This window comes from Pan paniscus, chromosome 1, assembly GCF_029289425.2.
Source record: "Pan paniscus chromosome 1, NHGRI_mPanPan1-v2.0_pri, whole genome shotgun sequence".
Taxonomy (NCBI): Eukaryota; Metazoa; Chordata; class Mammalia; order Primates; family Hominidae; genus Pan; species Pan paniscus.
This window is the reverse complement of record NC_073249.2, coordinates 3,771,090-3,786,013: the sequence shown is the minus strand read 5'-3', so window position 1 is coordinate 3,786,013 and position 14,924 is coordinate 3,771,090. Positions and strand designations below refer to the sequence as shown.

Genomic DNA, 14,924 nt, shown 5'->3' with positions numbered 1-14,924 from the left:
ATTATCTTTATTTCTCTTCTTTTGAAATTAGTGAGGGGACCTGACCTCGGGTGATCCGCCCACCTCAGCCTCCCAAAGTGCTGGGATTACAGGCGTGAGCCACGGTGCCGCGCCACCTACGTGTCTTCTTGTATTCCTCTTCATGGGAGAAGTAGGGAAAAAATGATTTGGTATATATTCCTGAAAGATAAGAGTGTTCTAAGTATCGAATCCTTAAACTTAAAACTTTAGGTTGAAAATGTTGCCCAAGTGCCAATAAAAATTGGGACCTTAAACATAGAAGTTCACCTTGTGGGTGGGCCCATCACTGCTCCCGTGAGACTATCTCTGATCCAGGATGGATCACAGCTAGGTGATACAGATGTCTCTGAAGCCCACGAGCTAGGCAGCACGACAGACTGGATGCTTCTTTTGGCGCCAGCTGATCCAGAGGACATGGCTCTAGTCCATCTCCTAGGGCCACTGCCATTCTTTTTGTGTCCATATCAGGAAAGCATGGTATAATTCGAGGCATCTATGGCTCTGAAGACTTCTTTTCTCTCTCTCTCTCTTTTTGAGATGGAGTCTCGCTCTGTTGTCCAGGCTGGAGTGCAGTGGTGTGATCTCAGCTCACTGCAACCTCTGCCTCCCAGGCTCAAGAGATTCTCTTGCCTCAGTCTCCTGAGTAGCTGGGATTAGAGGCATGTACCACCAACCCAGCTACTTTTTGCATTTTTAGTAGAAACAGGGTTTCACCATGTTGGGCAGGCTGGTCTCAGACTCCTGACCTCAGGTAATCCACCCACCTCAGCCTCCCAAAGCGCTGGGATTACAGGCATGAGCCATCACGCCCGGCCTCCTTTTCTCTTTTCTTCCTATTTATGACTACCCTCCCTTAAAGCAGTATCTTCTTTATTTCAGCACTTACAGAAAGCTATGGCTGTTGACAATTCCTTTTTGAAGTTGTGAGTTGTACTAAAATATTTATGTATAATGTGTGGATAAGCACTTGATTTACTGAGGCCTTTTGATGATAAGAACTCACAAAGGGTTTTAGATCAAGGGTGGCTTCATTGAAGAAACACCTCTGACATCAGCCAGCAACCGCATTTTCATTAAAGACTCTCAATCTCAGCCTTTCCCTGGACGAGAGAGGAATGGCTTGTTGGCTACTTCCTGGCTGTCCGTGGCGGTCGTATCGATGGTGGGCCCAGCTGTGCTGAATGGCTCTGTTGGTGCTCGCTGGGCTTGCTTTGGCTGGCACAGCTGTGAGTGGAGGACAGCTGTGAGGAGCGGGAGTTGGTGCTGATGTCTTGTGAACCCCGGTGGAGCACTGAGCTCCATGTATGTATGGATTGGTCCTGTGAGTCACTACAGACTGGGCTAGAGGTGGCAGCAGAGGCATGTGGCGTTAGGTAGTACAGGAACCAAGAAGGCCCTCTGGACTGTGAACTCTCAGAGAACGGGTGTTGTTCTCATGCACCCTCAGACCCCCAGCCTGGGGCAACACCGGGCGTGCAGGAAACCAAAGTCTCCGCTTGTTAAATGTCAGCAGCTGAGCCACAAATGGCAATAAGCTGAATAAAGAAGGTGGTGCTTCAAGGGAGAGGAGTAAAAACAAGGAAGAAAAGAGAAGAGGGGCCCTCAGAGCCAGGGATGGCTCATGCGGTTTCTGGAGAGTGGTTGTGTCCCTAGGTCAGAGTCAAATCCAGACTCCAAGGGCTAGCATTGGAAATAAACTGTGATGTGCAGACATGACTTCTCACCATTCTCTCTCTCTCTTTTTTTTTTTTTTTGAGATGGAGTCTTGCTCTGTTGCCAGGCTGGAGTGCAGTGGCGTGATCTTGGCTCACCTCTGCCTCCCGTGTTCAAGTCATTCTCCTGCCTCAGCCTGCTGAATTGCTGGGACTACAGGCGCCCGCCACCACGCCCAGCTAATTTTTTTGTATTTTAGTAGAGATGGTGTTTCACCATGTTGGCCAGGATGGTCTCGATCTCCTGACCTTGTGATCCGCCTGCCTCGGCCTCCCAAAGTGCTGGGATTACAGGCATGAGCCACCGCGCCCGGCTGAAATGACTTCTCTTAGAGCTGCCTCCTTTCTGTGGCACCTCTTCCATATGATTGGGTTAGCAAAAATATTCTAAATAAGCAATTGATTTGAGGCTTTTTGAAGCCAAACAGTTTGGTGCCTTGAGAGCATAAGCCATTGGTTATGTGAAAAAAAACAAGAAACTGTATCTTTGCATATACTGGGGCCCAAATAAATCCCGTTTGAATGAATGAACATTTCCTAGTGAAAACATGGGGCTGGAACCCTTCTGTGTCCGTGGGAAAATAGGAATCTATTGATGGATATGGCTCTTTGGCTCTTTGGTCAAGAAATCTAGGCATAGTCCACGCTTTTAACCCTCTGGGACCGGTTTTTCTGTAAACTGAGGTGACGCTCTGTTCTGGAACAGTCCCTAAGGGGCCGTTTCAGGTCCTGCTACACGCTCTGAGTTGTGATTAGAGACTCTCTGGCCCTGTCATCGAGGAGGACGCCTCGAGACAGGCCTCATATGGTTTGCATCACTTCCTCAACCAGACTCGCTCAACCTGAACCTCCCATTGTTTCCCATCATTGTGTCTGGCTGTCTTGAGTGTCTCCCTCCTGAGCCCCCCCTTGCTGCTGCAGTGTAAAGAGGCCTCTTGATTTATTAATCAATTAATCAGTGCGCGCTGAGGAGCTGCTCAGGGTAGTTAAACAGGGAAAACAAAAAGCTGGAGCCTGCAATCAAGATGGATCCTAATTAAGAACCACCCCCAACTGCTGATCTTCCTGCCCCGTCACTGCCTCACAACTCCCTCCCCGCCTACAGCTCAGCAAACCACCTTCAGCTCTGATGGGGCTTCTACCCCACGCAAGCTGACAGTGAATTTCCGAAGGGCAGATTTTCTCCCTAATGTCCTAGAGGTAAATAAGCCTTGAGATGAGCATTATCAATTACCTGCAACAACTGTTGAGCCCCCAAATGGCGTAGTAGCCCCGTTCATATATGCACAGACCACACTCTCCTATCCCAGTTCCCCCACGAATGGAGTCATGGAGCTGGAAGGTCCTTACGATAAGGAGAGGCCATGGCACTGTGGACAGACGAGAGGTTCAGTGAGTTGTCTGAGGTCACTGCAGAACTCCAAGGTCACAAGTGGCAGAACTGGAAGCTATCTGATACTCAACGAACACTCCTGGTGCTTGTTTCTCTGTGTAATCCTAAAGCTAAGTAAATAAGAGACATTGTTCTCACTGAATCCATTAAATGCTTCTGTTCCAGTGGTACTTAGCACACAATGCTGAGAAGGCCAAGATTTTCTTAGAACAGAACCTCTGTTTGAGGTTGCAAGTTGCACCTCCATCTGCAACTAACTTTCTGTGGTAACAGGGGGCCAGGGGGCCTCAGTGCAGTGGTCCAGAATTGCACTCACCCCCCATCATGCCTGGACAAATGTTTGTTCCTTCTGATTGAACACCTTGGGAGAGCCCAGGCATGGCTATAATTCTTCAGTGGATGTAAGAATAAGAATGTTCTTGCCAGGCATGGTGGTTCACGCCTATAATCCCAGCACTTTGAGAGGCCGAGGTGGGTGGATCACGAGGTCAGGAGATTGAGACCATCCTGGCTAACACAGTGAAACCCCATCTCTACTAAAAGTACAAAAAATTAGCTGGGCGTGGTGGTGGGCACCTGTAGTCCCAGCTATTTGGGAGGCTGAGGCAGGAGAATCACTTGAATCCAGAGGTGGAGGTTGCAGTGAGCCGAGATCATGCCATTGCACTCCAGCCTGGGTGACAAGGCGAGACTCCGTCTCAAAAAAAAAAAAAAAAAAAAAAAAAGAATATTCTTGACCAGCCTGGCGAAGAAGGTACTTAGAAGTCTTATTTATTTTTTTAACTTCTTTTTAAAAGTTTTCACTATAAAATTCTTACATTTGTCTAATGTGTTTATCAAAAATAGAGGCTTTTCTGCCAGTGTGTCTTCTCATTTCTCTTGAATGCCAATCAAACTATCAAACTCTTTGAGTACATCTAGGGCTTGACTCGTAAGCCAGGTATCTGACTTGCACTAGCAGCCTTGGAGTTATAGAATCTCCTTTCCCTCTGCTTCTGTGTTCTGTAGGACCCTGCTTTCTCGGCTGTGATTCACGACAAACTCCAGGTCCCCAACACCATCCGGAAGGCATGGAATGACCGGGACAACCGCTGTGACATTTGCGCCACTCACCTGAACCAGCTGAAGCAGGAGGCCATCCAGATGGTGCTGACGTTGAAGCAGGCAGCCGGCAGTGAGCACTACGACGCCTCGCCCTGCTCCCCGCCACCGCTCTCCAACATCCCCACCCTGGTGGGGTCCCGGCATGTGGGTGGGCTCCAGCAGCCCAGAGACTGGGCCTTTGTGCCCGCCCCGTGTGCCACCTCCAACTACACAGGCTTTGCCAACAAGCACGGCAGCAAACCCAGCAGCCTTGGGGTCAGCAATGGGGCGGAAAAGAAGAGCGGGTCCCCAACCCACCAGGCCAAGGTCAGCCTCCAGATGGCCACCAGTCCAAGCAATGGGAACATCCTCAATTCGGTGGCCATCCAGGCTCACCAGTACCTGGATGGCACCTGGTCCCTGTCGAGAACCAACGGGGTCACCCTGTACCCATACCAGGTAAGTAGCCTGTGTGAGCCAGGAAGAGCAGGGCTGGCTGGAGTCAAAGCGGAGAAGTAGGCAGCACTTCCTTCCGCTGCCTCCTCCCGGGAACCCTGTAACTCAGAGCCCAGTGTTTCCATGTGGCCCCCACAGAGTTCTCATGAAGGTGCCCCACCCAGGCCTGCCTGCTTTGAGAGGGTGTTGCTACATCTTCCAAACTTTCCACACCTGCCCTTTCTCTGCTCTTCAGTGTCTCCTTCCTGAGAGACCCTCTTTGTGTAAGAGGTCCTTGCTGGTCCAGGTGATGCCAGCGGCTTCCCAGCCAGCAGATTTACCACATGGCAGAGCCATGAAGAGGTAGGCCACACAGATACTTGGACTGGGGTCCAAGCCCCGACTTGTCCACTTATTAGCAGTGTGACTTGGCACAAGGGGTTTGCCCTGTCTTAGGCTCAAGTCCCTCATTTATAAATGGATGTGAGTCACGAGAATTAAATAAGGTAGTGTTTGCATGACATGTAGGCCAACATCTGCCATATAGTAGGGGATCATTGTTGTGCCTGTTAACAGAGATTTTAGATATTAAGTGAGAGTGAGATGAGTGAGTTGCTTTTGAACCAAAGGATATTGTGAGTCCCAGGAATCACGGTTTTAAAGCAGCCTGTGGAAGTGCTGGACATTGCTGAGAATAAAATATACGAAGGAACAGTGATCCGTGTTGGCACTCTGCCTTCCCTGTCTATACCTTCCAAAAGAGGTGTAGACGCCCTTCTTAACCTCTCCTCCCTTGACAGACCCAAATTCTTTTCTATTTGCAACTCACCTTAAGAACTACTGGGATTGGGCTGCCAAAACTGTTTCTTCCTTTTCAGTTATTTAAATTAGAACACGCCCCCAAGTTTCCCCATAGAAATAAAACACAGGTCTTAAATCTCCCAGGGAATCTTTAAAGATGTTCTAATTTTGCCTGGGCGAGTTTTCTGTTGGATGAGGACTGGATTTTTAATGTAAGTGGCCTCCATATCCCCTGCATCAGGGGTGTGGGAAGCAGCAGAGAGCATTGACCGTCACTGGAATGGAGAGGCGGCCACGGTCAAGGGTGTATTACTCAGAGAAGATAGTTGGTACATACAGCAAATGATCCTGGAGACCTCAGGCTTTTTCTCACTTGGGTCTGTCATGGTGGGTGTTTGGTAGGTGGCCTTCTGCTGTGATGTGAGGACTCAGACTAGAGACCTCAGGTTATTTCTCACTTGGGTCTGTCATAGGGGGTGTTTGGTAGGTGGCCTTCCGCTGTGATGTGAGTACTCAGACTTCTTCCACCAAATGCGTCACCATCTTCCAGGGGCCTCAAGAGTCCTTCACCAGACCTTCTGTAACCAGCCAGGAAATGAGGGAAGAGAGAGTGTGTGGAGGATCTCACAGGAGGATTTGGGGCCCAGCTTTGCCTGGAAGTGATGTATGTTGCTTACATCTATATTCCAGTGACAAGAATCCAGTCTTTGCTGGGCATGGTGGCTCACACTTGTAATCCCAGCACTGTGGGAGGCCGAGGTGGGTGGATTGCTTGAGCACAGGAGTTGAAGACCAGCCTGGGCATCCTGGCGAATACCCGTCTCTATTAAAAAAAATACAAAAATTAGCCAAGTATGGTGGCATGTGCCTGTAGTGTCAGCTACTTGGGAGGCTGAAACGGGAAGATCGCCTGAGCCCAGGAGGCGGAGGCTGCGGTGAGCCGAGATTGCACCACTGCACTCCAGCAGCACTGCACTCCAGCCTGGTGACAGAGCAAGACTCTGAATTGGGAAAAAAGAAGAGTGACAGAGAGAGAGAGACACAGACAGACAGTTTAGTCTCTTGACCTCACCTTCCCACTGGTGAAGCTGGGGAAGCCAATCTACCCGTGAGCCAAGGAGAAAAAGGAACAAGTCGAGTGAACACTTAGCATAGTTTTGTTACGCCGGACGAGATACAGGGAAACGTGAAGTGAGTTAAATGCGGTTGATAAAATGCCGGGTGACTTTCTCTAGAATGTTTGAGAGTGTTCATGTCTCTTGCTATCTTGAAAGAAAGTGGGAAACGTTGATCATTATCCTAAGATATTAGCATTCTTGGACGGTCGAAATTTTCACTTAACTGGGTGCTTTCTAATTTACAAAATCTAACATATGGATTATTTCCTTTAACCCCACAGTAGGCCTATGAGGTAGGTGGGGCAGGTGTTAGACCTTCCTTTTACAGATAAGGAATATGATGCTTAGAGAAATGGACTGATTGTGGCCACACAGCCAATGGCAGAACTAGCACCAGCTCTCCCCTTGCCCAGGGAATGGCTTTGCCTACCGCAGTTTCTTCCAACTTTCCTAGGCTACCCCAAAGTAAGCTGCCAACATCTTTTCCAGATATGGTTCCTTTTCAGACCTGGTGTCACAAAGAAAAGAACTCGTTTTACCTGCAGGGGCCTCACTGCCCCTAGACTTTTGGATAGAATCTTCTGGGATGTGTATATAAATATAATGAGGAACCAGTGGCGTCCTGTGCGGTGCTTCACGTTCTAATCTTGGAAGTAACCTTCTAGGGCAGGAACAGAGAAGGGCTTCTTTGCATCATGGGATAATTTGCTTTTTTTTGTTTGCAGTTTTAAAATATACCATTTAGAAAATTATCAAAAGTAACATATTTGTTGTAAAATAAAATTTAAAATACATGAGAAAGTTTAAATGAGACTTTAAAAGTCGATGTCACCCGGATATAAACTATGTAACATTTGGGGATACTTCCTCCTAGCGTTTCATACACTCACAATTTGTAAAATTGTGACCAGGTTCAATTCTGTGACCTGCAGTTCACTTAATACATTGGGTACATTTCCCCATGCCACTATATGTTTCCCTAAAATATTATCTTTAGCAGTAGGATATTTCATTATATGAATATTTTCCACGCTCTGGAGATGTCCTAATTTATTAGGTTGGTGCAAAAGTCATTGCGGTTTTTGTCATTTCAATGGCAAAAACCGCAATGATTTTTGCACCAACCTAATATATAACCAAACATCAATTAATTAGAACTTAGGTCTTTGCTACTATAAATACAATGCTCAGGTGAACATCCTTTTACCCAGACCATAGTTTCAACACATCCCTGGGTTGTGTGAGCCACATACTCGTGTTACACAGACAACTCACATTTCACCTTCCAGGACTCCGAAGCTCTTGTCACATGTGGCAGGGGCCGGTTAGAAGACTCGGCGGCTGCGCCAGCGCTGATGAGCGAGGACAGAGGAGCATGAAACTGGTGCTTTCCTATAAAATATTCAAAGTGAGGTGAAAGTTTGTGTGTAAGGCGGAAACACTGAAGATGCTGCTTAAACGGCCAATTAGGGATTATTTGTGCGTTTCTTTTATTTGTGCAATGATTCTGTTCTTCCTCTTACTTCCCAAACTCAGATGAAAGAGAATTTGCTGTACAAGTATTTATTAATCTCTAACCAAGTACCAGGCACTGTGCTAGGTGGTGGGTGGGGCTGCAGCCTTGGACTGGAAACCCTGGTTCCTGTCCTGAGGTCCTTGCAGTGGGACAGAAGGCAGGTGAGTGCAGAGGTGAAGAGATGCCGCGGTGCTTTGGGGGCATGCAGACAGGCTCCTAATCCCGCCCGATGTGGCAAAGCCAGATACAACCAAGATTCACACAAGCCACCAACTTGTGGTCATCCTGGGTATGTTCTGTTGCTTCTTTCCAACTCCAGAACAGACCAATTCATGCATTTCCCCTCAGCAATAAAGGGACCAGAGGAAATCTCTCTGGGATAAAGAGATTTGGTGCCTGGCTATGAATCTGCGTCCCCTGTGTTGTGACTGTGTCGTCCTGATGCCCTGGGGTGGGGGCTCTGGGTCTGGCCAGACTGAGTGTCTCCTGTTGCGGACATCTCCCTGCAGTAAATATTGTACAGTTCGCAGTCTAGCCAGCTCGTCAGAGACGGTTGACTGCTCTGAAAGCTGACCTCATTTTTCCTGCTTACCCATACTCCCACTTCCCTCCCCACAGAGCAGATGGCCTCTGGATCAGTGCCAGAGCCATTCCCCGGGCAGAGAAGCATCTAGACCTTGTCACTACCAAGGGTGCGGCTCCACACCCGCGGGACCTGAGCCTCTAGAAATGAGGGAGAAGACGACTCTGCCTTTCTGCAATTTCGACGTAGCAAGGATGAAAACGATGCGGACAGGCTTTCCAGCAGTGAGCCTGGTGAAATCTGCGTCACGTGGGTGATAGAAAGGTCCCTCGAATCCCTCAATCCCTGTGACCCACACCACTGTGTAATAATCTCCAAAGGTTGCAGTAGGAAGATTCTTGATTCTCGTTTGCTATATCCTTCACGTTTCTAAAGTACCTTCAGAAAGACCAGGAACCTGTAAGCATCTCAGATAAATAGGAATCGATCCAGAGAGATTTTAAAAAGAGTGATTTAGGAAGTACTGAGATGACATCAAAAATGTTGAACAAACCACAAAGATAATTCTCATTAAATATCTTAGAAAATTGATTTAATAGGAGATTATAAGACGGGCTTTCAAAGAAAGACTTTCTTCTGTTCATCTGCAGACATTTAGCACAATGTATACACACACAGAGAAAGCAGAAAATTCTCTAGCGCAGGGGTCCCCAGACCCCAGGCCACAGACTGATACCACTCTGTGGCCTGTTAAGGAGCCAGCCGCAGAGCAGGAGGTGACTGGCGGGTGGGTGGGCATTACCTCCTGAGCTCCATCACCTGTCAGAGCAGCAGTGCCATTAGGTTCTCCTAGGAGCAGAAACCCTACTGTGAACTGGGCATGTGAGGGATCTAGGTTGCATGCTCCTTACGAGAATCTAATGCCTGATGATCTGAGGTGGAGCAGTTTCATCCCACCTCCGCGCCCTATTTGTCTTCCATGAAGCTGGTCCCTGGTGCCAAAAAGGTTGGGAATCACTGCTCTAGAATCTTCATCTTTTTTCTTCCAACTTTTATTTCTGGTTTGGGGGTACACGTGCAGGTTTGTTATGTGGGTAAATTGTGTGTCACTGGGGTTTGATGTACAAATGATTTTGTCACCCAGGTAGTGAGCATAGTACCCAAAAGGTGGTTTTCCGATCCTCACCCTCCTCCCACCCTCCACCCCCAAGTAGGCCCAGTGTCTATTGTTCCTCGTCTTTGTAGCCATGTGTTACAACCTTCATTTGACCACATGAAATTGTGACTTTGAAAGGATGTGTCTAGATTAGTTCCTTGTAATCAACTACAGATTAGTTACCTCTTTTTGAATGGCAGCTGCTTTTGCCTGATTAACATTTATTATAGTCAATAACTGCAGGAAAGACTGTACACATAACACACGGAATTATAGGATGTTGGTGATGTTGGTGTTGGAATGCACCTCTGTAGGATGGTAACTGGCTTTTGCATCATGGTAGGAAATTTGGAGACAGAGTCTTACCTAGTTCAAGCCTGTGGTCCCACCAACTATTAAACCAGTTTAGTAGCTTGACATCTTAGTCTAGTTCCTCACCTATGAAATTCCTACCTCATGGGGTGATTATAGGGAACAATTAAGAAGAAGGTGTGAAAATATTTTATGAACTATAAAGCAGGAATACCGGTATAAATTATCTATTTCAACCCTTTCATTTACCAGAGGAGAAACCTGAGGCTGAGAGATTTGAAGCTTCTTTTGTTCAGAGTTTTCTAAATCCTAGTCTGATCTCTTTTGCTAAATCACACACTCTTGGACAACGGGGACTCATTTTATTCTCACGTCCCTCACAGCAGCTAACGTGAAAATGTTGTTCTTTGTTAGAGACAGCTCCTATCTCAGGGATGGACTACAATTACTTTCCATGACTGGCCCTAGTTTAGGAAAGTATTCCAGGCCAAAGACCTATCTAGAACCCAAGGATTTAGGTGGAAACCACCAGTTATTTGATTCCAAGCTAATCTTTAACCTGAAGTGTCTTAATCACACTTAATAAATCCTTAGATGCAGTGGAAAGAAGCTCGCTGGCATTTCGATGCCACACTCAATACAGGGGCATTTGAAAGGATAGAAGAACTTTGTTTCATAGGGTTTCACTCGATTGAACTTGCCAAGAAAATTCAGAAGATGTTAGCTTAATATACGAGTAATAAATCCGTAGTGGACCGTTGATGCAATGAAGGTCGTCCATGTGCATTCCTTGAGTTGCAGGAAAATGCTCTTGATACAATTTTTCCTGCTTTCTCTAAAAACATGCATTGGAATGAATGTGAGAGGTAATGCTGGACTGAACACTGGCTGAAGTCATCATGAGGTAGTCTCTATTACAGCTTTAGAAATGATTGCGCCTATGAAGCACAGCCATTACTGGACTTTACATTTTAAGATATGAGCACAGTCTGGGCACGGTGGCTCGTGCCTGTAATTTCAGCACTTTGGGAGGCCAAGGTGAGAACTGCTTGAGGCCGGGAGTTAGAGACCAGCCTAGGCAACATAGTAAAACCCCTTCTCTACACAGAAATAAAAAATCAGCCAGGCGTGGTGGCATGCCTATAGTCCCAGCTACCCGGGAGGGTGAGGCGAGAGGGTTCCTTGAGCCCAGGAGTTCCAGGCTGCAGGAAGATGTGATTGTACCATTGCCTGTAACCTGGGTGACAGAGACGCGAGACCCTATCTCAAAAAAAAAATTTATATATATGGGCACAAAAGGATGTAAAAGCAACACCAACCTCAACATATATCAAGGTTTGCTAAATGACAGGACCTCTGCGGTGCATAACACCTGCTCCTCCGAGATCAGAAGCCCTGGGGGATCTTGGTGCTACAGGACTTCCAAGCGTCCCTGCAGGAGGAAGGTGAGGCTCTGGGAGGCCCACCAAGTGCTGCTGTACTCAGAGGCTTTGCCGATTGCGGCTTCAGGGAAAGCAGAAGCGTGTGTTCTAGTATGGCTGATGTCGGGAGATGAGGTGTACACGTGCTCTTCCCGGCCGAACCACTTTTCAAGAAGGAACAGGGGTGGGTGTTTCCAGCAGGTCAGGAGTATAGGATTTTCATCCACGTTCTTCGCAGCTCTTGAGGACTCATCCAGCCACTTGTGCCCTGAAATATGCAGCACACCCCTTCTTGGGCCAGCACTGGGGTCACCTGCTTCCCACTTGCTGCCGTGTCTGTCCCATCAGGCAATAGTGTAAGATGCCACGATTAGACAAATGATGACGTGGAAGAGATTCTTAAGACCATGGGTTTTGTTTTCTCCTGTTTGTAGATGGTCAAAGGGATATTAGGTTATGTATCTTTATGCTTTTTGACAAATTATGAACACGGAAAAAAGAATCAATTTGTATATTTGGTCATGGACACACATTTCTCAAGGCTAGAGTGTTCAGGGTGAAATTCCAAAAGGGTAGTCACAGCTTATGAATATGGATGGGGCCGTGGTCTGAAGGGAACACCCAGACTTCATTAGGAAAATTCAAAAATACGTTCAATCTGGGCGTTTGCTTGGTGTGGTAGACTGAATAGGGGCCCCCCAACGATGCCCACACCCTAATCCCCGCAATCTGTGGATGTGTTACCTTACATGGTAAAAGGGCCTCTGCAGATGTGATTAAGCCAAGGATCTTGAGATGGGGGATCATTTAATTTAATTTTATTATTATTTTTTGAGACGGAGTCTCACTCTGCCGCCCAGGCTGGAGTGCAATGGTGCGAGCTCGACTCACTGCAACCTCCACCTCCCAGGTTCAAGCGATTCTCCTGCCTCAACCTCGGGATTACAGGCATGGACCACCATGTCCGGCTAATTTTTGTATTTTTAGTAGAGATGAGGTTTCACTATGTTGTCCAGGCTGGTCTCAAACTCCTGACCTCAGGTGATCTGCCTGCGTCAGCCTCCCAAAGTGCTGGGATTACAGGTATGAACCACCACATCCGGCCAAGGAGATCATTTTAGACTATCTGGGTGGACTCAATGTAATTACAAGGATCCTTAAAGAGGAAGGCAGGAGGATCAGAACCAGAGAGAGGAGGTGGAAGGACAGAAGCAGAGGTCAGAGAGGAGAGAGATACAAATCTGTTGGCTTTGATGATGGAAGAAGGAACCTCTAGAAGCTGGGGACGGCAAGGGTCTGATTCTCCCCTAGAGCCTCCAGAAGAAGCCAGCCCTGCAGGGCCATTTTTGAGTTCTGGTCTCCAGAACTTTAAGAGGGTAAGTTTATGTTGTTTGAAGCTGCTAAATGTGTGCTATTTTGCTTCAGCAGCAATGGGAAGCTATTACAACTGGTGAGCTTTCCGTTAACTGAAAAGCTTGGTAAGGAGAAGCGGGATGGGGTCTACAGACCAAGGAGTCCCTGCAGAAACCTGCAGGACAGCAAGAACGTGGGCTTTTCATCTCACACAACAAACCCCGTTACCCTGCGGATCGGCTGGTCCATGCACAAGTCAGATTCTTTCATCTGGGTGCCACCACAGAATGAGAGGTTACTCATACTGCACCGCTGGTTTGCGATTGTCTCAGATTTCCCTATTGTTATAGAATCATAATAAGTAGCACACCACAGCCACTCCCCATTGGTAGCTAGTCATTACAATTACGTAAGTCTCATACTGTTGAAACTGCAGAAATCATTCCAAGCTGGGGGTGGGAGGGATGGAAGGAACGGGAGGGGAAGGAGAGACTTCACTGAATTTCATGTAGAAGGAAGTTCATCTTTGCTAGAGGCCTTTTGATCTGATAGAAGGAGATCTCACAGAACTGCCCCAGCAATAATTCTTACCTCATCTGGTAAAGATCTTCATAATGCATGCACTTGAATGCCCTTTGGACGTTGTAGAGCAGCATGTGAGTGTTTGCTGGTATCACGTTTTATCTGGTAGGCAGGACACAGTCAATGGGGATTCCGGAGCAGGGGAATGGGAAGATTTCTTTGCCTGAAAGCAGGAATTCTCAATTTTGGCTTCACACTAGAATTACTTGGGAGATTAAAAAAAAAAAAAAATCCTAATGCCTAAGCCATGCCCCAGGCGAATTAAATGAGAATATCTGCAGGTGGGACCCAGGCCTTGCTTTGAACTTGGCCAGGTCCAAGAACCACAGTGTTAAGGAAGAATTTATCTGGCACTGGCGTAATAGGTACAGGGAAGAGAACAATGAATGTGTGTGGATAGATGAGTGATGGGCTGAGAGACAGGTGTTTGTTTCTTATGGCTGCCATCACAATTTACTACTAACTGTGTGGCTTTATTTTTTCATTTTTTATTTATTTTTTTTTGAGACTGAGTCTTGCTCTATCGCCCAGGCTGGAGTGCAGTGGCACAATCTTGGCTCACTGCAACCTCCGCCTCCCAGGTTGAAGTGATTCTCCTGCCTCAGCCTCCTGAGTAGCTGGGATTACAGGTGCCCACCACCACACCCAGCTAATTTTTGTATTTTTAGTAGAGACAGGGTTTCACCATGTTGGCCAGGATGGTCTCGAACTCCTGACCTCAGGTGATCTGCCTGCCTCAGCCTTCCAAAGTGCTGGGATTACAGGCGTGAGCCACTGTGCCTGGCTCACTGCAACCTCTGCCTCCTGGGTTCAAGTGATGCTCGTGCCTCAGCCTCCTGAGTAGCTGAGATTACAGGCACGCATCACCACGCCTGGCTAATTTTTGTATTTTTAGTTGAGACAGGGTTTCACCATGTTGGTCAGGCTGGTCTCGAACTCCCGACCTCAGGTGATCCACCCGCCTCAGCCTCCCAAAGTGCTGGAATTACAGGCGTGAGCCACCGCCCCCAGCCTGTGGCTTTAAAAGCAACAAAAATGTATTCTCATAGTTCTGGAGACTGCAAGTCTGAAATCAAGGTGTCGGCCGTGCTGTGCTTCCTCTGAAGGCCCCAGGGAAGAGTCCTTCCTCGCCCTTCTGTTGGCTCCAGGCATTCCTTGGCTTCTGAGGCATCCCTCCAATCTCTGCCTTGGGTCTCGCTGTGTCCTCTTCTTTTCTATAAGGACAAAAGCCATTGGGTTTAGAGTCTACCCCAATCCAGTAGGATCTCATCTCAATCCTTAACTACTGTATGGGTGCAAAAGCAATTGTGGGTTTTGCCATTAAAAATCATAGCAATCTCTGCAATTACTTTTGCACCTATCTAATAATTACATCTTCAAAGACCCTATTTCCAAATAAGGTCACATTCTAAATAGATAGACAGACAGACAGACAGACAGATAACTAGCTAGCTAGATAAGATAGATAAATAAAAAGAAGAAAAGTGAAGTTGCAGAG

The 14,924-nt window shown here is 47.3% G+C and overlaps 1 protein-coding gene across 1 annotated transcript in view; it reads left to right on the top strand.

Moving 5' to 3' along the window:
- KIF26B (kinesin family member 26B) overlaps nucleotides 1–14,924 on the top strand; it is a 560,184-nt gene that overhangs the window by 207,262 nt on the left and 337,998 nt on the right. Inside the window, exon 3 of the mRNA XM_034950150.3 lies at nucleotides 4,135–4,668. Coding sequence (XP_034806041.2) covers nucleotides 4,135–4,668 — 534 coding nt within the window. The remainder of the gene's footprint in view (nucleotides 1–4,134; nucleotides 4,669–14,924) is intronic.